This window comes from Alosa sapidissima, chromosome 12 (assembly GCF_018492685.1).
Source record: "Alosa sapidissima isolate fAloSap1 chromosome 12, fAloSap1.pri, whole genome shotgun sequence".
NCBI lineage: Eukaryota > Metazoa > Chordata > Actinopteri > Clupeiformes > Clupeidae > Alosa > Alosa sapidissima.
In genome coordinates this window covers 23,852,936-23,876,432 of record NC_055968.1, presented here as the reverse complement: position 1 = coordinate 23,876,432, position 23,497 = coordinate 23,852,936, and the positions used below count along the sequence as shown (strand labels likewise).

Genomic DNA, 23,497 nt, shown 5'->3' with positions numbered 1-23,497 from the left:
CAGAAACAACTGTTTAGGTGACTGTTTTTTCTGCTAAAACTCTTGGCTAAAATTTCTTCAAAATGATTACGAGTGGATGGCCTATTTATGGTGACTTCTTGAAGTGGTCAAAAGCCAAAACACATTATCAGACCAAAGAAAATGGAAACTTTCCTGTTCTCACGTACACCGTATACTCTCATTCCAGCGTAATAATCAAGGAACACCATGGGCGCAGCAGCACAATGATATCATGCAGCACCTGAAAATAGCCCCCCCAGCAACAAGGTTTAACTGCAGCAGACGAATTGGCTAGTGACTAGATTATTATGCCTGAATGAGAGTATAGTTCCATGTCAAATTAGCCTAGAAAATCACCATGTTTCATTTTCCATTGGTCTTTCTTTCTAACTTGAGAGGAGACAGGTTTTAAACAGGAAAATTACCGGAAATCTTAGTCACTTTTAAACATGCAAGCAGGTGAGATGCTAATGGTCTAATCTGATTCAATGATCTATGCTAGGCTGGAGCTAAAAGTGGTATCACTCAGAGAATGGCTGGAGGAACTGGAGAAAGGTAAAAATCAATTTCAAAAATCAATCAAAAAAAGTTTAACTCAAATGTAAAATGAGTGCAATTCCCCTGGTGGAATATCCCTTTTAGAATAGATGTTCATTACATTATTGGGAGTTATTACATTATTGGAAAAATATTATATAATTGGGTTCTACATGGCACAACACATATAAAAAATAAAATAATCTGCAAATGACTGTACTATGTATAAATCCATGACAATTAACGACAATAATGATATCAGTTCAATTCATTCACACGGGTACAGCATAGCTCATACTGGAATAACTTGCTTCCTATAGTGTAGATTATGACTTGGCATGCTTGACATTTGCTCTCAGTGACTTTGATCTAAATTTAGTTGTATGCTACAGCCCACATATCAGAGTGAAAGGATTTATTGGTCACGCAAAGGACTGAAGTAGTGAACATGATATGGTAGAAACATTATATCATACACATGCCTAGTAATACACTTTTGACACATTGATGCCAGGTGTTACTTTATTACAGTATGACATATCTTAATTTCCATAGCATTTTGCACATTCAAACCAATGCATTTGTTTGAATCAAATTTAAGCAGATATTAAAATTCAACATTCAATTTACTAAAAAAAATACACACTTTCAAAATATATATAAAGAATTTCAAATCATTTAAATCACAAAGGCCAAAGTGAATCTATGATAGAGCTTTAAAGCAGCGTTTTAGGATATTTTGACTAAATGGAAATCTAACCAAAGTCTTTGTCCAAAAGAGTCTTTATTGCAGTACGTGTAAGAACTGACTTTCAGTCCTACGGAAATGCACAGTGTTAGTCTAATGTTTAATGCAGTGGTACCCACACAAAGAGAAGATGTCAAATACCTCTCATTTCAAGCTTCTGTAAAATGGGCTAGATGACTGAGTTTGATTTTGGCTGCTGGTGCAAGTCTCTGCTATCTCTCTTGTACCTCCTCCAGCAGGCCACGCCTAAAATGGTACTGACTATGATGGCCATGCAGACCACTGTAATGATGATCAAATGATTGCCCTGTAACTGGCTTGTACCATTGCCCTGTCCACTACTGGTGTCCTCACCCTGGTCTGATTTTGTAGTGGCATTGATGGTGGGTAGGGGTGTGCTTCTTCGTGATGGGGTTGTGTGTGGTCTTCTCCTCTTTTCTGTTGGGGTCACAGGGTCCACCTCGGTCGGAGCTTGGGTCGTTGGCTGGATAAGATTCTTATCTGGTATGTCCCGGATGACAAAACCCGAGAGTGATGTTGGTCCCAGGCACAATATACCTTCTGAGCTAGGCACTTTTAGGGGAAACTGTTTCAACCAGTCCCTGAGAGGAATAATGTCCTTGTCACATTTCCAGGGGTTCAAAGTCAGAAGCACTTCATCCACGATGTGGAGAGACTCCAAAAAGTCCTGATCTAGATTTTGGAGAGAGTTATTTCGCAAATCCAATTGGTGTATATGTGACACACCTTGTAGAACATCCGCAGAGATTGACTCAATTTTGTTGTGCTCCAAAGAAATGTTGACCAGCTTGGGAAGATTGGCAAACGTACTCTTCTTAATATTAATGATACGGTTGGTGTGCAGAGACACTTCCTGTATTTCCGTTAGACCACTAAAAGCATTAGCAGAGATGGACTCAATCTGGTTTCGGCTGAGCACCAGAAGTTTAACGCTGGTGAGATTGCTGAATACATCGTCTTCCAAAGTGCTTAATTTGTTATCATAGAGCCAAAGCTGCTCAATGAGCATAGGTCCAAAAGTCCCATAAGACAACTTTTGCAATTCGTTGTCATATAGGGAAAGTCTTTTAAGACTTGGTAGGCTTGTAAAGATACCCTCAGGAAGCACAGAAATCTTGTTATTGGAAAGAAATAGGCTTTGAAGTTTCTGAAGATTAGAGAACAAGTTTGCTGGTAATTGAGCAATTTGGTTATCCTGAAGTGCTAAGACTTGAAGGTTTTCAAGGTCATCAAATGCACCAGCTGGGAGTTCCTTAAGGTGGTTTTTGTTCAACCGCAGGTGATTGAGATTATGAAGTCCACTGAAGACATTGTCTGGCACTGAAGTTAACTGATTTTTGCTGAGATCTAGATTGATTAGACTAGTATTGACTTTAAGTGGTGAGAACAGTGAGGGAGGTAACGACTGTATGTTGTTCTCATTACAAGCAAATGATTGCAGTAAATGTAAGGTTTGAAAAAGGTCTTCAGGAAGGGACACAAGCTGTGTTCTTAGAAATACCAGGTTCTCCAAATTGATGGTGTGGTGAAAAGTTTTGGGCAAGACTTCTTTGATATCTGTGTCCTTCACAGCTAAATTTGTGAGGTGCTCTGCAAAGTTCTCAAAGTCTGCAGGTTTCAGTAAGGAGATATTTGTGTTTGAGATGAACAAGGAACTTGTTTCCACAGGGACGTTTGATGGAAACTGTGTAATTATCCGACCTTGACATAAGACTTTTCTATCCCGGCAAATACATTCATCCGGGCAGGCCCCAATGAGGGCAGTGATTGCAGAAATGAGAAAAATGTGGACTTGCAGATCCATTGTCACCTTAAAGTAAAAAGAGGAAAAGTTAGTTTAATTTATTGTAAGTGAACAATAAGGCATAAGAACAGTTTTATTTTAGTTTTAAAGTCAGAGCCAGATGTACGTAGATTTGTAAACGCAGCATTATCAGAGCCATGGCCAACCCGCAGAAGGCGAACGCTGAGCTTCTTCAGTTTACGTGGTATTTATCAAACCTGCCGTTCATCAGGTAATCAGGGCCTTTCTCCGCACCCTACCGCAATTTGTGAACTGTAGCTTTCGGTTTTACTCAAGTGTGGCCTGTTTGTACATACCATGGCATGTTTTTATGCGCACGTTGCAAAGAAAATTAGCCTCAAGTGGGCACAAAAGTGATAGTACATCTGCCTCAGAGAGTGAGATGACAACTCTACTAGTTGGATAAACAAATGATTGAAGAGGACCTCTCAAGAAACATTTAGTTATTATAAATCTATACTTGTTCCAATGATATCAATCTAACAACTAATAACCATTGTTTACAACTAATTTGAACATTATCTCAATGCTACATGATGAAAAATAAATGCCTCTTAATAGGTAATATCTGGAAATTTACAGCAAACCTTAACAGAGATCTGAAAAAGTAGCGTTCAATTTGAGCTTTAAAGCTCTATGTGGTATATCCAACATGATACGGTATACAAATTAAAAAAAAGATTTGTGATTGCTGGGTAACACAATTTCCAAAGTACCCTCCCAAAAAAGAAAGAGAAGTTTTCTAAATATGGTTGTGGATTTTACTACTTACACATCATTACATGCATGTAGACCCATATTCTTTTCTGATTGGCAATGGTATATACTTTCAAGTAGCAAGAGTCAAACGTGAATGAGAGAATGTGCCCATCCAGGGAGAAAATAAAAAGAAACAATTGCTCTTTCAGGTCATTTTATGAGACCCGCCAAACCAGAATCAGGACATGGGTGGAATTTTTGACAGCGTAATCCACAAAACATTTCCAGTCCGACATCGACTGTGATGTTTTTTCCTCCTCCGCTATTCCCACAGCATTAGTTTTCAAAAGTACTGAAGAGTGAATCTTGCCTTAACAAACCTCACAGCAATACCTACTAAAGGCAACAAACTGCCATTTGTTAAGCTTTGTAAAGTCCCCACAGGTCTGTACTGTGTCACACATCCCATAAAAAAGGAGTAGGATTACTTACCGTCAGGCTGAAATAGATGATTAGCTTTGCTGAAATAATGTTTTGCTTTGGAGAGTAGAGAACAAAGCTGGTATGCGATCCAGTCCCTCCCCCCTCTGAATTGATAGTGTGGTGTTTCCCTGGATTTTAATAGTAACCGGTATGCATTAGTCAGATTTTAGTCACTTCCAGTCCACCTGATTTCTATTTGTCTGAGCATCTATGACATCAAGATTTTACGTGAGTGAGGAACAGGGTGAACTTTCAACAAAAGTTACCTCCCCATTTTCCTCTCTCTCTAAACCACTCTCTCGCTCTCTGACTCTCGCTAGCTCCCCTCCCAGCTTCTCTCTCTTCCACTCTCTCTCTTTCACACACACACACAGGCGATTGGTAACTATGGGGAAACTACTGGTTGAGGAGGGCCTCACCCATCTGGGGAGGGGTGACTGGAACTCAGGCTGGATGCGTGTGTGTGTGTGTGTGTGTCTGTTGCCATGCTGACAGCGAGCTTTTCACTCTTTTACACAGACCATGAGTTCACTGGCTGCATCCCATCATGCTTTTGTGTGGGTTGTGACTGCCAGGCACGCCATAAATATAGCTAAGCCCCAGACCAGATAAAGACAGTTACCGTATGGCAGTCTTCAAGAATACCTCCAAGAAGAATTTAAACTGACATTGTATACAGGGTGCATACCACCAAAAGACAGAAGCCACATTCCTTTACATGTTGTTCTACAAATTAGTGCTAATAATGAATCTAATTTGGGTATATAATCCTTAATGGAATCTGATTCCATATACATTATGTATAATCATTTTTAAAGGGGAAAATCCCATGAAATACTTGTCTTGCTTCGTGTCCAACTGAAGTATGGTTTTCATTAGTTACACTGGCAGCCATCTTGTAATTAAAAAGCCAGAAGTAAGGAAGGGGTGATGGGTGGAGGTATGCAACATCAGTGCCGAAGTTATGGCCTTGTATGGCCCTATTTTGGCAAGCCCTTTAGTATCTCTTACATTGACCAGGTCTATAGGCAGAGGGTTACTTGAACCTGTACTGGCAGTTGTATGAAACTGAAGCAGCAATATTGGTAAATAGATATATGCAGTAATTTATTCAAGGACTCCACATGCTTTCAGCATTGGATGTACAACCTATAAGGAGAAATGTGCTGTTTTGTGAACATAGATAGATGACTCTTCAACATTTACAACATATTTCGCCATTTCCACAACTGTGTTCCATTTGTATATATGAGGAACTCATGTTTTGTCACTTTTTTATTGCACAATCACACATTGCAAAATCATTTGTGTACCATAACTGTTGCTTAGGTACAAATCAAGCTCAAGTGCTTTTATTTGTCACATGCACTGTAAGGCTTTTTACCTTTTTTACGAGGCAAACTTGTGAGATGTAGCTCTCTAAGCCACCTAAATATGGAATATTTCAATGTTAGTATCAGAGGCGGACAGAGTACACAGCATTACTTGAGTAAAAGTACAGATGCCCTTTGCTAAATTTTACTCAAGTGCAAGTAAAAATACAACAGTGAAATGTCTACTTAAGTAAAAGTACTGAAGTACTTGTTTTTAAAAGTACTTGAGTATCAAGAGTAGCCTACATTTTCTAAATATTGCATTACTACTGCCACAGTGCTCACATTTATGTACAGAAACGTCCGACATGGAGTTATGAAAAATGTTAATGTTAATACCTTGGAGAATGTAAAAGGAACTAAATCAAGTCATTTTCATCTTTTCACCATGATGCCAGGGATGGGCAGTATTTCTAATACATGTATTTAAAATACGTATTTCAAATACAAAATACTATTTTGTAATTTAAACACTTGAAGTGAAAACTATCATTAATTTGTTCAGAAAATTGAAATAGTCTGGCGAGGTGGGGCCTCAGTTTCCCGGGATGGACCTGCTGATTTGATTTGAAGGGTTAGGGTTAAGGCTAAGCTAAGTTTGACAACAGATCTGTTTATCAAGGCAAAGTTCAGAGACAAGGATAATAACTTTTTTTAAAAAAAATAAGTTTTTTGCATGTGGTGTGACCATGGATGTAGTGGTTAAAATAAGAGGTGGGTATTATGTGATCACGGTGAGGTGGACTGCGCGATGAAGGATCAGATTTTTTTAAAAGGCATTCAGAACATGTTTGATGATGATGGTGGTTATTGTCCAATGTTTTTAACAATACTAGCGGTATTAAATGGTTGTTGAGTGTACATATTGTGAATGTGGATAATACAGTGTGATCAGTTGCAATTGGTGAATAAACTCTTTTGACAGGTGGATAAACACTATTTCTGAAATTTCTGAGGTGGATAAACTGAATATTTAAAAGAAATCCACCCAACCACAAAAATTTGCTAGGTCAGTAATCGCCTATAGAGGGCTGCTCAGACAATGACAGGAGTGCCGTTCATCATGTTATGAGGTTATGTTTTTGTTTGAGCATCTTGTCCCCCTCTGTGTTTGCTGTTGAAGTTATTCCCTTAATTGTTTTTCATTGTGGTTAATTCCTTTTTAATGTATGTTCAATCTTCTTGAGAGATGTCACATGTATGTGTACATGGACTGATTTTGTTTTATATTTTATTTGTTGTCCTTTGTCCGATTATGTGTAGATGTATTTTTTTTGTTGCATGGCTTGTCACTACCCTGCACAACCACTGGTTGAATTGAGTGCTAGCTTTGTTAGCCTAAATCACACTGGAGTTCCTCCCCCTTACTAGAGGAGTCATGGCTCTGTGCCCAACCCTCCATCTTCAATGTTGGCCAGGCTGAGGGTTAACTGGGATGGTTCTGTCACCATTTAAAGTGCCCATATTATGACTATTTTTCAACAAGTTAAAATAGGTCTATGAGTTCCAGAAAACATGTTTCTGAAGTTGTTTGCTGGAAATAGCTTGTAGGAAAAGATTCTTACCTACCTCTATTACACTCTTTTTCAGTTCCTGTCAAAGTGTGCTGTTTCTGCTGCTCATTACATATTAATGAGCTGCTGCTCACTTACCCACGCCCCACTCCATTAACTGTTACCAGGGTCATTCGTGCCAAATCAACAAATGCCTCCAGCCTAGCCTGACCATCTTTGGCTTTGCTTCATACTTTATGTCAATAATGCTAAATATTACCCAACAACTACTGTGCAAAGGTTTAAGCTTGTATCTACATTATTTTCTGAGATATGTAGGCTTAAAAAACAGTTGAACTCGTAGGCTTGGTGTGGAGAGGTGGGGTGTTGATTATGCAACGTCTGAAACACGCCAATTCAAAATCCCCTAACATCTACTACACCTTCGTTTTACATAGTATAGCCCGTAGCTAACACTTAGCCTACCATAATCTCTATGTAAAACGGTTAGCTTGCTAGCTAGCTATCTAACAGTGGAACTTCAGTAGCCTATAAGCTTAGCTATCTCACCTAGTTGTAGGAAATACAGTATGTAAGTGATGGAATTAGAATGAATCCCATGAACAAACAGATAACTCTTACACCAACCTTATTTTGCCCTAAAAGGAGGTGGTGGGTGGGGATATTGAAATGTTTCGGCTTGTGACGTCAAAAGCCTTGCCGATTTTGACCAGCTCACCCTGGAGGCTGAAGGCAGGATCTCTTCAAAACAGCATGGGTGTTTTTTTCCCCCAAGTTTGTATGCGTGTGGAAGCACCAGAGACACACAATAACACATCCAATCCCAGAAAAAGTGATTTTTTCATAATATGGGCACTTTAACATAGTAGGCCTATGGTGTGATGTGGGTGCTTGACAACTACTACTTGTGGCATGTCTGCCCTCATGAGGCATCCGTTTCCATTTCTGTGGTGATCCCTCTTCCCTATAGGCGCCTCTGGTATCTTTCTCCCGGGTCTCTCTGGCCTTGACACCCCCCTCAATTAGTCATGAATGAAATTTCACCCTACAATGAGTTCTTTATCCTCTCTGCAATTATGGAATTTCCCCAGTTAAATATAGATGTTATTGTCCTTAGTTGTGTGGTCTCATACATAGTATGTTTTTTAAACCTCTATATTGTTTCCCTAAGTTAACACCAACACAAAATCAAACAAGGAGGGGGGATTTTATTGGCTTTTATTTGTCTGATTTAGAGTTTAAAATTTAGTGTAAGTCTACTGGTCTATTTAAAGGAATCCCTTGCAAGTGTTTGTTTCGTAATTTGTAATGTTAAGTAATTTTGATGGTAGGCCTAAACCAAGGGTATGTTCAGATTTTCAGTTTTTAAAAATCTGCCATCATTTTTGTTCCAAAAAGCAACCTTTTTTTTGGTTATCTGCTTGATTGATCAGCTGTCCAAAAACAGCATGATAGGGCGTTTTACCACTAGAAGTTGAACATTTCTCAACTTTAAAATTAAAAGCAGCTCTGAGATGCAGAAAAACACGTCCACGATCATTTAAAAGAAGCTGAGGACTTTTTTGAAAACACGGTCTACTCCATAGGATTTTAATGTAAAACAGACACTGGCAGCTGGGAAAAATATGTCTAGTCTGAACATAGCCTATAGGGAGAATAGCCCGCTTCCTAAATGTACCTACCTGTCTACAGGTATTTCCCTATGCAGAGAATTAAGAATTTCCTTTTGCCAATTTAGCAATAGCTTACTATTTATATAAAATTGTGTGATATATCCTTGCCAGGTGCACATGACATGACAGAGATTGTCTTTGGCTTTGTAAACAAATCCACATGCACCGTGTCCAGGGGGAAAGGTGTAAGCCATGAGTGGTATTTACAATGGTTATGTAAAATACAAATACTTCGAAACGCTATAGGGGGGAGCCCAGTAACAAAGAAGAAAAAGATCAAGATCAAAAAGATCCAAAAGATCAAATCAAGGGGGTAAGCAAACGTTTGGAAAGCGACCCACATAAGCGACCCACCTAAAGGAGGCTCTGAGGCTAATAACGCTTCACCTGGAATTAGCATTCCATTAACCCCTGTTCATTTTGGCACCACTTTAACAGCGAATAACTTTACATCTGAAGCGTTTTCAGCCTTTATATGAACCATTTCTATTTCCAGAATTACAACATTGTGGGACTGGCGTTATAACCTTGTATCTCACTTTACGGCTCCGTAATAAACTTTTTTTTTTAAATCAATGCTAAAATGATGTCATGAGCATGCGGCTTTCAGGTGCGCATGAGAAGTAACAAAGAAACTCAATGGCAGTTTTCAGTTGCCAAACTACACTTTAGTAGAAGTATAAATGTCTTTTGCTGGTCAGATGATAATATGACTGAAATCCAAATCACCTTCTGCTTAGACTTGTGTTTACAGTATGCTGATCAGTCAGCATGCCATGCATAGCCATATTTGTTGCTAATAGTCAAAGAATAGTTTAAAAAGTAAAGAATAAAAAAAAACAAGGTAATAGTACATAAAAGCAAAACAGGGCAATAGTTTCAACTATTTTTAATAAAAGTGGAGTGCATGATGAAGAATTCCTCACTTTATTGAGTGTAAGATAAAAAATAAACCTTGCGTCACACTTTGTGCCACCTATAGCACTATAGGTGCACGATAGGGCCCTGAGACCACAAATAGACCTCAGCTAAATCATTGCGTACCTGTGTGTACCTTTACATTATGTATCAGTGCACAGCTTTGTACTTGTTCCTTTACTCCTCATTTCTAAAACCGATTGAATAATTCTTTCTAGTGTGACAATGGAAAGTATATAACCCCCTGCCACATGCCTACATGTCTTTTCTGCAAGCAATGGAAGAGGCATGCATAAGCATTGAGGAGATAGCAGATATTTTCCACATTTCTTAGCTTGGGAGGACATTGTTTGAGGTAGATGAGGTTACTGTATGTGGCCAGATCCCAATTGAAGGTAAGATTTATAAACCTGTCATCCCTTCCCTTTTCTACAATTATTTCTTGCAATTATATTTTCCTGGAGTTATTTTTTGTTTCATGTTTTTATTTTTGAGTTTCACATTAGACTTCACATACAAAAATAAAATACAGATAGTATAGATAGCAATGTTTTATGTAAAGCACATAAGTCTGTTGTTGATTTGAAAGAATAATTCAAATGGTGCATGTGTGTATAATTTTTTTGCAAGAATGACATTTTGAAGGATTGTTAGTATAGTTTTGATATTTTGACTACAGGTCTTGACAAGACTGCAGTGCATTTTACATGTTAATCATATATATTTGTGTGTTCATTCTTGAATCAGAACAAAGAGAAATCTCTGAATCACTGTTACTGTGCCTAAAAAAACTTCCCATGGGCCATGTGATTACCAGGAAGCCTGTAATAAGCTAACCCTGCATGCCTCAAAAACAGACAAACAAGAGGAAAGGCAAGTACAGTTTCCCATACACTCCAGCAGATGTATCATAACAGGGCAACTTCATAAGAATGAAGAAGACTTTCACATATAAAAGACATAATATGTTACAGTACATACAATATAGTTACAATAGTGATTCTCAGTCATGGTGTCATTTAGTTGTTTCTGTCATTGGTAGTTCTTTTTAATAGAGCACTTTCTACAGAGCAAGTTAATGTTGTTGGGTGCTGCCCAAAGCACATGCATACTGTTTCGTCCTATACACAGCTGGAGCGGAGAGCCTGTGTGATTCAGATAGAGCTTTATCTCTTTATCTGCCCATTGTTTAGAAACACCCATTGACTCAGCCTCTATTACACAAACAAAATCAACTGAAGGACATGGACAAAGTGTTGAGAGAGGTCAAAGGGAGCAGACACAAGCTCATCTTTATCCCCTCATTTGTGTGTGTGTGTGTGTGTGTGTGTGTGTGTGTGTGTTTGTGTGTGTGTGTGTTTTGGTGACTCAGTGAGCCACGTGCCAAGCATTTCCCAGAATAAGGAATGTTCAGAGGGGACACAGGCAAATTTAGATAATCAGCCACATTCCGCCTGCTTAACTCATTTGTACAGCAAAGAAAATGTCACGCTGTTGAGTGATCAAACATCAAAATGTTTTCATGTCATTAAAATATGAAATGCACACTGTAAAAAAAAATACAATAAGTGTTGTGGAAAAGGACTTCAGATTAAATTATTTCATTACATTTACATTTTTAAAGTATGAGACTGTAGAATGTTTGATTGTTGAGAGTCGGTGATGGTAAGACTTTGTCGCCACCCTGTGTTGTAAAACTAGAATACAGATATCTGTATAGAACTAGAAAATGTAATTTCGAGGAAATTACCAGTGCATGAAAATATAACATACTGTATATTAACATAAAATGCAAAACAAATTTTTATTTGATAACAGTTGGCAGAAGTCATAGTTGATAACAACTGACAGTTGAAATGGCTGAACAGTTAAATAGTTGAGTAGTTTAAATAGTTAAATTATTTAATAGTGAATTATTGTAGTGAGGACATTTATTTTGAAACAGTTGTGGGCAGAGGAAATAGTTGAACAGGATCTGTAGAGCCAGATTGAATGTTTAAAGCCTGAGAGTATATGTCAAGTCAAGTCAAGTCAATAGCATTGCACCAAAGTGCTTTACATAAAATAATAATAATAATAATAATAATAATAAAAATAATAATAACAATAATACATATACATACATATACTGTAAACATATATAAAAAAAGGGAGAGGTGAGGGAGTCAGGGAGTGTTATAAGCTAGGGAGAAGAGGTAGATCTTTAGGTTGGATTTAAAACTACTAATAGTGGGGCAGGATTTCACAACATCAGGAAGGCTATTCCAAAGCTGGGGAGCATAGACAGAGAAAGCTCTGTCACCTTTGGATTTAAGAGAGGCAGAAGGAACACAAAGAAGACACTGGGAAGATGATCGAAGAGATTCATGCAATAATCAAGCCTAGAGGAAATAAAGGCATGTATAAAGATTTCTAAATCACTGTAGGAGAGAGAAGACTTGAGCTTTGCTATTGTCCTAAGTTGGTAAAAACTTCCCTTGACAACGCTGTTGACTTGCTTATTAAAAGTCAGAGAAGAGTCTAGGAAAACACCTAGGTTCTTGACCACACTGTGATGGTTAACAGACAGAGGGCCAAGAGACTTGCTTACATTGTTGACAGAATTTGGTGGTCCAAAAATGATTACTTCAGTTTTGCTGTCATTTAGCTGTAAAAGTTGTTAGCCATCCAATTCTTAATGTCATTAAGACAAAGAAAAAGGTTTGTCAATGAGCAGGAATTTTCAGGGGCCACCGGTATATAAAATTGGGTATCATCTGCGTAGCAGTGGTAATGAATATTGAATTGATTGAAAATGGAGCCCAGGGGAAGCATGTATAAAGAAAATAATAGAGGCCCTAAAATAGAACCCTGGGGGACACCACACTTAATGGGAGCAGATAAACTTGGGTTTAGTCTCAACTGCAGCCCTGATTCTGTGTAATCATATACTACATAATACTTTAACCAGATTTTTTCGTATTTCTTCATTGTATGTGCCTTCTTATTTACTTTTTATTGTTTACTTGAATGTTATGTTTGTCTGTGGACTTAACTGGTAAAATATGTCTTGTCTTCACCGTGGGATAGTGAGAAACGTAATTTCGATCTCTTTGTATGTCTGGGCATGTGAAGAAATTGACAATAAAGCAGACTTTGATTTTGACTTTGAGATGTTAAATCTGATATCATAACCTATATCATACCGTCTGTCAGCAGTTTGTGTGGGAGAAATGTGATACTCTCAATAACAAATGTATAAATTGTGCACTGTCACTTTAAGACAGTCGCTTTAATTCATGTTAATTTCTCAATTATCTTCTGCCTGCTCTGCTATGGCTAGTGCAGTGCTGTACCTATGGCTGGGCCCTCTCACAGTTTTTAAATGGTCAGTAGTGGGAACTACTGTTGCCTTCATGATTTCCTTTTAAAAGTTTCTTATAAGTACTACAGCCCTGATTCTGTGTAATCATATACTACATACTACTTTAACCAGATGTTAAATCTGATATCATAACCTATATCATACTGTCTGTCAGCAGTTTGTGTGGGAGAAATGTGATACTCTCAATAAATTGCACATGTTGAATATTACATTTTGTGTAATAATATATGGTTTACATACAATTTATTAAGTTTGGGAAGAACTGGTGTTCTTCAGAATTCAGAGTCTCTCACTATTTCAACATACATTTCTGTACATCCAACTTGCTCTTTCCATGAATGGCTTTCTAATACAGATCATGCGACATCCATTGTTAGAATAGTGAGGGAATTCCCTGAGACACACAAGTGACTATGTGATATTCATTACAAGTGACTATGTGATATTCATTACAAGTGACTATGTGATATTCATTACAAGTGACTATGTGATATTCATTGCCTATATGCTTCTTCAGAGAATAGTGCTGACACATAGCAGGAAAGACTAAGGGATGCCTATGGGATATTGTGCTTAATCCTTGAGTTGTCTATTGTCTCTGGTGGTCTGATGGTCCTGGGTTTTTATCCATGAAATGCTCAGGTATTGTCATACAGTATGTCTGTATGTAATGGTTTTGTCTAGAAACAATTGTGTAAAATGAGGCCTCGCCCCAGAGAACTTTGGATTTTCTGCTGGAACCTTTTTTTGAACCAACTCCTTGATTAGGAGTGACAAATAACCAAGGTTTTTTCAGGTATGGATTAGCCTAGATCCGTCAAACTCTATTTCACTAGTTCGCCCGTCGGCATGATTGCAATACTGAGTGTATAAGCTAAGTGCGTGTTTGGCATGGTAGCTGGCCGTGGTCATGGAATGCCTGAAGCGGAGATCGCGATATAGCGATGGCTGCTTGCACCCCCCAGTGTAAGGAGGATGCGTAACTGGGCTATCAGTGAAATGGAGGAGTAGGGGGAGGAGGAGGGATAACTTTGTGAGCGCCGCAGCGTGTGAAGTATGGATAAGGAGGCCGGCTTAAATACCCTGGCGGCGGAAGACAGGTGAGTTAATTGCTGTCAATCATCCCTAAGGGCTCCTCCCGAACTTTGTTTAGAAAACATCATTAAATCTGATGGAATATAAACACCAGTTGTTGTCATGGTCTTTGATATGTTGAAAAGTGCTGTTTTAAAAATGGTTTCCAAATAAATACAAGAGTTAAAATGGTGGCAAAATGTACAATGCAGTGTTGTATAAAGTACTAAAAAGCAATACTTGAGTAAAAGTACAAGTATCGTACTAGAAAAAGACTTTAGGTAGAAGTGAAAGTTACCTTTTAGAATATTACTTAAGTAAAAGTCTTAAAGTATCTGATATATACTGTACTTAAGTATCAAAAGTAATTTTCGGATATTTAATGTATAAGTATTTGCATAAAAGTAAAAAGCAAGAGGTTTTATTTTGAACTTTTATTGTGAACTTTATTTTGGCTTTTTTTATAGTAAAGCATAAAGCATATTCAGGGTTCCCATATCTTCTTAATCTCACTCATCAAGAAATTTCACTTTTTTTACTTCAGGTAAAAATGGAAAATAAATAACTTATTTCTTAAAAAAAAAAAAAATGACCTGCTGGTAGGGAGAACATTTTGGTCATGTGGTATGAGCATTTCTAGGGCTTACTCCCCAGGTCACCATCTCACTCTCACACACACACACAGGCCACCTACGTCCAGCAGCTACTAATATGCCAGTTCATCTTCAAAAAAAGCTGGTTTTCAAAGTTGCCAGAATTCAGTGCCTGGGAGTTTCAGGCCCAAGACCGGCCCACGTTTTCCATAGTGGTGGAAATTGGATAAATGAAGCAACATTTCAGCTCTTACTATCCTGTAGTTTTTATTAGTACCATGGTTCAATAAATGTGTAAAGGTTATATAATAATTCACTTCAACTGAGAAGTTAACAAAAAATATTCCACTATTCCACGAGTTAACAAAAACAGAAAGAAAGAAAGAAAGCCTTTGAAATGTAGCCTATCCCACGCTTCCACAAAGAGGCATATTGAACTAATGTTTAGGCTACATGTTTTTTGCATGGGTAGGCTATATTGTTGTTTGGTGAATTAGCCTACTCCTTTACACCCTCTTCTGAGCAAACAAGGCATATAGGTTTATCATGTAGGGTAATTGCTCTTTCTTACATTAAATAACTTTTAATGTTTTTTAATTTATCCTCTCTACTTGTCCTTGTAGTTATGGCCTTCTCATCACTAATTCAGGGTTGCCAACTTTGGGTGTTTGGCTGGAGAGAGATTTTGTTTAGTCATAGTGCGTGTGCGTTAAATTTTTCCCTAGGCCTAAACCTAATTTTAAAAATGTCTGTCCCCTGACTCTTTTGCTATGTATAATCCCTGATTTATGTAAAATGTAGATTTAAAAAAAAAAAAAACCTCTTAAATGATGACTTCTGGCGAGTTTTGTGGAAATAAATGGACAGATTGAGACTTACAAATATGAATGTGTGTATGAGTGTACGTATGTATCAGGGATGGAAATAACATTTTTTTCCACCTACCATTGTGGCTGGTGGATTCCAAAGTCTACCAGCCACTCAACTTTTTTACCAGCCACTAGAGATACAGTATGAACATTTGATGAAAAATCATGAATCGTTGATCAAAATGATCAAAATGATCACGGTTATTGGTATTATTGCGATATGGTTAAAATGTGCTGACTTTTTTTTCTGAACCTACCATCAATGTTGGACATAACTCATAATTGGCATGCCCTTCATGCCCAGTAGCAACAAAACTAAAGGTCAACAGAACAGCTAGTGTCATAAAAGTGGTGTGGCTCCTTTAAGACACAATCCACTGGTGTGAGTTTGCTGCTCTTATTTTTTCATTATTATATGTGCCCTCTTATTTACTTATTTACTTACTTTTTTGTTTACTTGAATGTTATGTTTGTCTGTGGACTTAAATTGGAAAAATATGTCTTGTCTTCACCGTGGGATAGTGAGAAACGTAATTTCGATCTCTTTGTATGTCTGGAACATGTGAAGAAATTGACAATAAAGCTGACTTTGACTTTGACTTTGACTTTGAGTTCTGGAGCCATCCAACTTTATCTAACTCTATAGCCTACTAGCCTACATTATCTAATTTTAATATTATGTCTAGGCTATATTTAACATTTAACATTTATTTTCTATTTGGCATGTTATGAAATTATGCATTGACCAATTTAAGACACTTAAATAGATACATGCTTAGCATTTTGTGAAAATAAATCATTAGCCTATGGCTACATCGACAAACTCTTAGCCATGAGCTTTGTATATCTTCTGATTTTAATATTTACAGATATATAGGTATTTAAGAACAGCTCAGTTTTAAGACACTTAACGTTTATCACAGCAAATAGCGGCTGTAGCACCGTATAAAAGATGAGAAAAAGTTATTTCATGTGATGTCTGTGATGACTAGGCTACTTCGCGAGTAGTTCAACAGAGAAGAATGGGCGGTCACACTTTGTGTCCTTTTGTCTCCTGCCTAAATAGCAGCGTGTTCGTGAAGGTGTCAAGGACCAGATTAAAAAAAAGCCTAGTCAGCGAATCAACAATCAGAGAAAACTGTGCTGAGAACGTTGTAGGCAGATATTAGACCTACCTGCTGTTGGTCTAAAGACATATTTATGCCTTAAACTCGTATGCTGTCATTTAGAAACAATGCTGTGGTCTAGAAAAAAAAAGAATGGATTTGGCGTGACATTTCTTGCGTGTGCGTGAGAGCGTGAGATTGGTGCTGAAAGCGTGAGTGTCAGGCCTGATGCGTGAGAGTTGGCAACCCTGCTAATTTCGGGCTCATAATTTTCAGTGGTCAACTGGTTGATCTTCTGCTCAGTCTCTCCTGGCCTCTTTCTACCATCCATTCTTCCTGATGCTTGTGTCTACTGTAGGGCCGGCTCATATGGCCATCATGGTCCACTACCATACAGTATCAATCCCCATCGTGATCGCCAAGTGCAACATGTGTTGTGCAACACACATACAAGGTCTAAACATGCGACAAACTGATAAGGCTAATATCTCATTGTTATTATATATCCAAAAGAGAACCGTTTTGATCAGCTCTCAAAAGTTAGAAGTAAAGTGCACTGAAATACAATTCTAATAGTAAAAGTAATACCTTTACAAGAAGCCTATTGCCTATTTCATGAAATATTGATTTGGTTTATTTTTAGATTTCATAAGACCTGGAGGTAAGACCCAACCCTCTCGTATACTTTATAAACAGAAACCAATTTTCTATTATAGTCTATGGTAGTCAGTGTCAAATCAACACAATTGCTTAGAGATATGTGAAACCTGAGCAATATTTAATGTGGTTAAGGAGCATACTATGAAAAAACATACTACCACAGAAGAACTACAGAGCGGTAACCTACCTAAGAATCTGATAACCAGAACAAGCTGGGTATCATTAACGCTACAGTATCCTACAAATGAGTCACATACACATGCACACATACACTTTTCCTTTTCTTAATAATGTCTCTGTGAATAAAATCAAATCCTAGTTTCATTAAGATAGCCTAGTACCAGGGTCAGATGAAACTACATTTATTGAACTAAAAATATGAAATAATAGAATCTAAAAACAATAGGCCTACTAAACAATTAGGCTAAAAACAAATTCAATGCATGTACTAGCCTAGGCTACTTGGCTCTTTTTATTTTTCCACAGGTTTCACTGATGTTATATAGGCTTAGCTACATCAGACCCTCTTGTGCATAATATAAAAACAACACAGGATCTGTGCCAAATTAATTTCAAAAGGGGACAATAATTTATTCAAGATAAAATTAGAATGGACACCTAGGCTATGGACTGGAGTTAATCTCCTTGGAAATGACAATCGATTTTACCTCACCACAATGTAAAATAATAATAATAAATTATTTAAATAGAGAATTATCTTGGTAACTAACCAAGGTCCACTTTACTAGCCTCAGTGGGTAAGTAGCAGGTAGACTTGACATGAGTTATGAAAGATCAAAACACGTGAAGGCTGTAAAATAGCATATTTTCAACAAGCTAGACGTCTGCTAGCAACTTACATCTACACATGCACGTCAGCAGCAAACCGAATTTAGCCTACTGGAGGAATCTACGTAGCGTCAGAGCCCGTCTACGGAGAGCCTCCCCACTCTCTATTAATCCCATACAAACCGAATTTGGCTGCAGTTCACCAGAGTTCACCTAGATGCCGATCGCGGGCGAGTCCAAAATACATGGGGTCCTATGGAGCTACATGGCTACATTTATTGTTTTCACCTATTTAACAACTGAAACCCTCAGATTTTATTTAATTTTTCGCAAAATGGATATGGATTATCAATCAAAAATGAAATAATCCGGGAGTCATGTCCTTTCGTTTTCTTACAGGTTGGGTCGTTGTTGCCCATAACATGCTAGCATTGATGCTATGCTATGCTATGATCATGCTAATGAATGACGTCATTGACACGTTTGAAAGGCTTTTTAGAACAATTAAGTGACTTTAAAAAATATAATACTCAACCAAGTGTATTGTCTTTGCCTCCCCTTTCGAATACAATATTCAAAAAATTACTTGAAAAAAAATTATATCCTGAGAAAAGTGGATTTTGAGGGGTACAGCTCCATAGACCTCCATTCATTCTGGACTCGCCCACGAGCGCCCCTAGATGCAGTACCACACCGGAAGCGTTCCGAGAGTGAAGGTTCTCCCCTTATTAGACATTCTCTGGTAGCGTTTAGTCATTCAAGGTTGACATTTGCTTGAGAAGTTGAAGTCGTTCGTTCTCTATCTCCGTTGCTTATAGCGCCACGGTGGTTAAAAATGGTACGGTCAGGGGTGTCTGAAATGGCTTTACATTAAAATGTTCCTACAGTGAAAATAGGAGTTGACTTGTATTGTAGCCAACTGTAATGATATTTTTTTACAATAGGCCTATCAGAAAAAATATCTGACCCCCACAAAACTGATATTCCTATCTCTTTGGGGGGTACTGGGTCTTCACTGTAATTCAAACTATGCAACCAACTCTTTTTGGGAGGGGAGAACTCCCTCACGTAGGCCAGGGGTCCCCAACCTTTTATGTACCATGGACCGGTTTGCTTCCTATTTTTTTTTCACGGACCGGGGGGCTCGGGGGTTCCATGTTCCATATGTGTTGTGCATGCGCATTACTTGAAAAGAACTAGCTCCAGTTATGTATGAACAGTGAAGGTAACGATCTCTTAAACATGTGAAAAACGTGAACTAGTGAAAATTGAACAATATGAACTATGAATATTGAACAACTTGAAGCTACATCTATAAGTGTGAACATGCTTAACAAAATATGGGAACAAAACATGGGAACTAAACGTGCATTACGAATATAATCAGTGGGAGCCCTGTGCTTGTTTCCCTGCAACAAGAAGCTTCCATCTGGGGGTGATGGAAGACAGTGACACCCTCAGTGTGTTTGAAATGTCCAGTCGATTGCACAATTTGGTCTTAGTTGCAGTCATTGCCGAAAACCCGGCCTCGCATAGATACGTGGTGGGAAATGGTAGCAACGTTTTCAGCGCTTTTACGGCTCGGGATATTCTGCTTTGGTTTTGATCCAAAAACCCGCCAGAGAGGTTTCCTTATACACACTCTTAAGACCACCGTCATTTGCAATTTCGATCAACTGCTCTTCCTCCTGCGCTGACAAGTTAGGACTATTCAATATTGACAAATGGGTAGCGGACCCACTCATTGGTTTGCCATGGATCTTTGGAGGATGGGAAGTAACGCTCAAACTCATTTAAAAGCGCAACAAGATGATCGCGCACCAGCTGCGAGAGAAAGGGCCCTGCCTCAGTCTTTCCCAAAACCCCCACTACTGTTTGGAACATATCAAATACACCCCGGTCCACTCGTCGTCCCCACAAATCAAGCTTGGCTTTAAATTCAGCGACTTTATCTGCCAGTTTAAACAGTCGTCATTCTCTCCTGGAGTGACAGGTTGAGGTCATTAAGCAACCCGAATATGTCACACAGGTAAGCGAGTTTTGACACCCAGTCCTCATCACTAAAATGTGCAGCTAACGGTGACTTTTTTTCTGTAAGAAATCTCTGCAGCGGCTCTCGCAACTCAAACACTCTGGCCAGTGACCAGCTAAAGATGCTTGTTTTTTGTTGCTCATTCTAGCAGTTTAGCTAACTTCGTGTGACACTACTGTTCGCTAAGAAGGTGAAGTGAGCTGACCTGAGGCTGCGCAGCGCTGAAGGCAATATGTAAAAGTGTTGAAGGCAGGACAGACGTAAGAAAATAGACCTTGCAAAATGCAAACATGCGTGCAATCAAACAACTGCATATAGGCCTATGTCATGTAAAAACGTGACATTATTGCGAATTAAATTTAATTTAGTTTGCATGCATTTTTTTTTAAACTCATGTCGTAGGCTACGGCCCGGTTAGGAATGTACCGGCCGCGTAGGCTACAACCCATGCAGAGGCATTGGTGTCATGCACAGAATGCGGAACGTGTCCTACTTTAAGAAAAGATAGACTAACGTGACAAATGTCAATATTTTTTCCTTTCACAGGCCACTGAGGCAAGTAGCGGAGTGTTCAGCTTCATAGAAAGCTGCCAATGTACAGAAACATTTCTTGCAAATACGGCCACGGGTGTATGACGTTCACTTTACCACTACCCCGTTCACCGAGTTCACCCCTATCGTCGGGGTGGTCGTCTATGATAACGGGAGGTCCTCCAGTAGGTGCTCGTGCTTCAATGGCGGTTTCAGTTGTGCTTCCTCCTCCTTTAGCAACAAACAAGCGCTGAAATAGAGCGCGCAGTGTGCGGAGCGTGCGTAATGCAATCTAAGAGCAGTGATTCGGCAAACCTCCCTTATTGCAGTCGCACACATTTCTTCTAATTTTATGTTTTAGTAACGAGTAACGAAGATGCTTAGTGGAAGTATAACGGAGTAAAAGTATACATTTTATCTAGGAAATGTAGTGGAGTAAAAGTGAAAGTTAAATAGCGAAGTAAAGTACAGATACGTGAAATTTCTACTTAAGTACAGTAATGAAGTATTTGTACTCCGTGACATTACAACACTGAATGCCGTTGGTGCCATACAGAAGAATTATCCAAATATAGGCCTCTCCTACACCATTGCATTGTATTGTCAGTACGAGATCTTGACATTCTATCCTCAGCTATTGCATGCAGGCAGCGATGCTAGTGGTAGTGGGTTAAGACCTGAATAGATGGGGGGAAGAGAGACTGTGTCATCACTTAAATGATGAAATCTACCACCCTGGGTTCATGACCAAAAAACAGGAACTCAGTTTGTGTTTTCTCTAAGTTCTTGGACTTAAAATGTTGACCTGATCTTGACCTAATAAGTCAGCCATTTCTGAAACATTAGGATAGATAACTAAGGACATTCAAATAATCCATGGATACCTCTTCCATCACATCCTGGATGTATTGTGTGAGATGACCTCAGAAAAAATAAGTTCACTCTTAGGCTTTTCTTGGTCTTTTGCCAAGCTCATAGCTTCCAGGCTTTCAGATAAAACATAATAGGAGGTGTTGTGTTGTAGCTATTGTCAGCGGTTTTCATGGAAATGTCCCCCATCTTCTTTTCCTGTGCCCGTCAGTCCCTCCCCTCACACCTAATTAGTGTGTGGGGGTGTCTTCGAAAGGGCAGATAGAGCAACAACAAATGGTGTAAGGGTGAATCACGCAGGGCCCACCTTAAAAACATCCCGTGGAAGAAAATCTTGTGGAAAACATCATTAAAGTTTGATTAGCTGAAAGGATGATGTCACCTTGAATCATATGATTATGAAAAAAATATATCAGGGTAGAAAGTGTGTGTCTGTTTCCATATTGGTATTTTCTTCAAGTTGAAGAACATTGTGGTGTATTGTCTGGGATACCATGCAATCTTGGTGATACAGTGATGGAGGAAAAGATGACTGTAATATGAGAATATATCTCATATATCAGACCTGCAAGACATCTAAATCCTTGCTGAAATCCTTGTTTAGTATTATGTAGATTTTTACATTTTGTCTTTGGGAGGATTCTGATTTATGACCTGACATTATGGTTATTACAATTTTGGAGGGATGTTAGAGTGTAATATCTCAAATGTCAGAACTTTTTTTTGCCCAATACCAAACACATCATCCAGATAAAGCACTTGTCTGAAACAGGAGGGCTCAGCTTTAGCCACCTGAGATGTGCTGTTCAGTGTAACATTTGCTTACCAAAAAACTACATTTGAAGTAAGAAAACTAAACATATTTGATAACACTATGGTGCTTTAATAACCGATTTAGGTAACACTTTATTTTAATGTGTCGCTATTACAGTGTACCTACCTAATTAGGTACAGTGGTACAACCTGTGTAACAACATGTACTATCAGGTACTGTCATTGTACTTGCATTATGTATTTGTGGGTACCTACATATAGTTGTTACATTGTAATACTGAGTGCTTTTACAAAACTTTGCCAATTTGCCTAAATTTTCATCAGAGGCAAAGAGCTGACCTGAGACCTGCTGGATGGGGTAAATCTGGCCATGATAGATTTGATATACAAACCATTCTTAGCTCCAGTCAAGGCCTCATTATTTTCAGTGTACATGTAACAGCTGTGCTGCTACAACCTTGTTACTCTTTGATACAGTGGAATAAACCTATTAAGTGTACCAGTTAATTACTTACATGTACATATGACATGTATGTTATGTCTTCGACATCTTGGAACAGGTCTACTAATTCACATGTACTGTGTGGTGTAACAGCAGACACGTTTCAACACATCAATTACAGGATGCATGACATCATTGACAGGATGTATATAACATGTACATGTAACTACTTAACTGGTACACTTAATTTTAATGGGTTTATTCCACTGTATCAAAAGAGTAATAAATGTGTACCAACACAGTTGATACATGTACTACAGTATGTAGGGTAATGGCAGACATGTTCCAAGACACCAATGACACAACATACATGTAATATGTAATTGTAAGTACTTAACTGGTACACTTCATTTTAATGGGTTTATGCCACTGTATCAAAGAGCAATAAGTGTGTACCAACACAGCTGATATATGTACTATGTAGTGAATTAGTAGACCTGTTCCAAGACATCGAAGACACAACATACAGTATGTCACATGTAAGTAATTAACTGGTACACTTAATAGGTTTATTCCACTGTATCAAAGAGTAACAAGAATGGTTTGTATATATAATCTATCAT

At 38.3% G+C, this 23,497-nt stretch overlaps 1 protein-coding gene and 1 long non-coding RNA gene across 2 annotated transcripts; one reads left to right on the top strand and one right to left on the bottom strand.

Annotated features, from left to right (window-relative positions):
• Window positions 1-937: 937 nt before the first annotated feature.
• lrrc15 (leucine rich repeat containing 15) lies at window positions 938-4,611 on the bottom strand. The gene is made up of 2 exons (XM_042057600.1): window positions 4,302-4,611; window positions 938-3,116 (listed from the first exon to the last, which is right to left on the bottom strand). The coding sequence occupies exon 2, from the start codon at window positions 3,108-3,110 to the stop codon at window positions 1,455-1,457; it is 1,656 nt and encodes a 551-aa protein (XP_041913534.1). The 5' UTR covers window positions 3,111-3,116; window positions 4,302-4,611; the 3' UTR covers window positions 938-1,454.
• On the top strand, window positions 1,316-17,514 carry LOC121678237. Its single transcript, XR_006021191.1, has 3 exons — window positions 1,316-1,396; window positions 5,772-5,781; window positions 17,503-17,514. It is a non-coding gene; the product is annotated as an uncharacterized LOC121678237 (long non-coding RNA).
• The last annotated feature ends 5,983 nt before the right edge of the window (window positions 17,515-23,497 follow it).

Excerpts from the sequence above, each read along its gene's own strand:
- lrrc15 (XM_042057600.1), bottom strand. The coding sequence starts at position 3,110 with ATGGATCTGCAAGTCCACATTTTTCTCATTTCTGCAATCACTGCCCTC.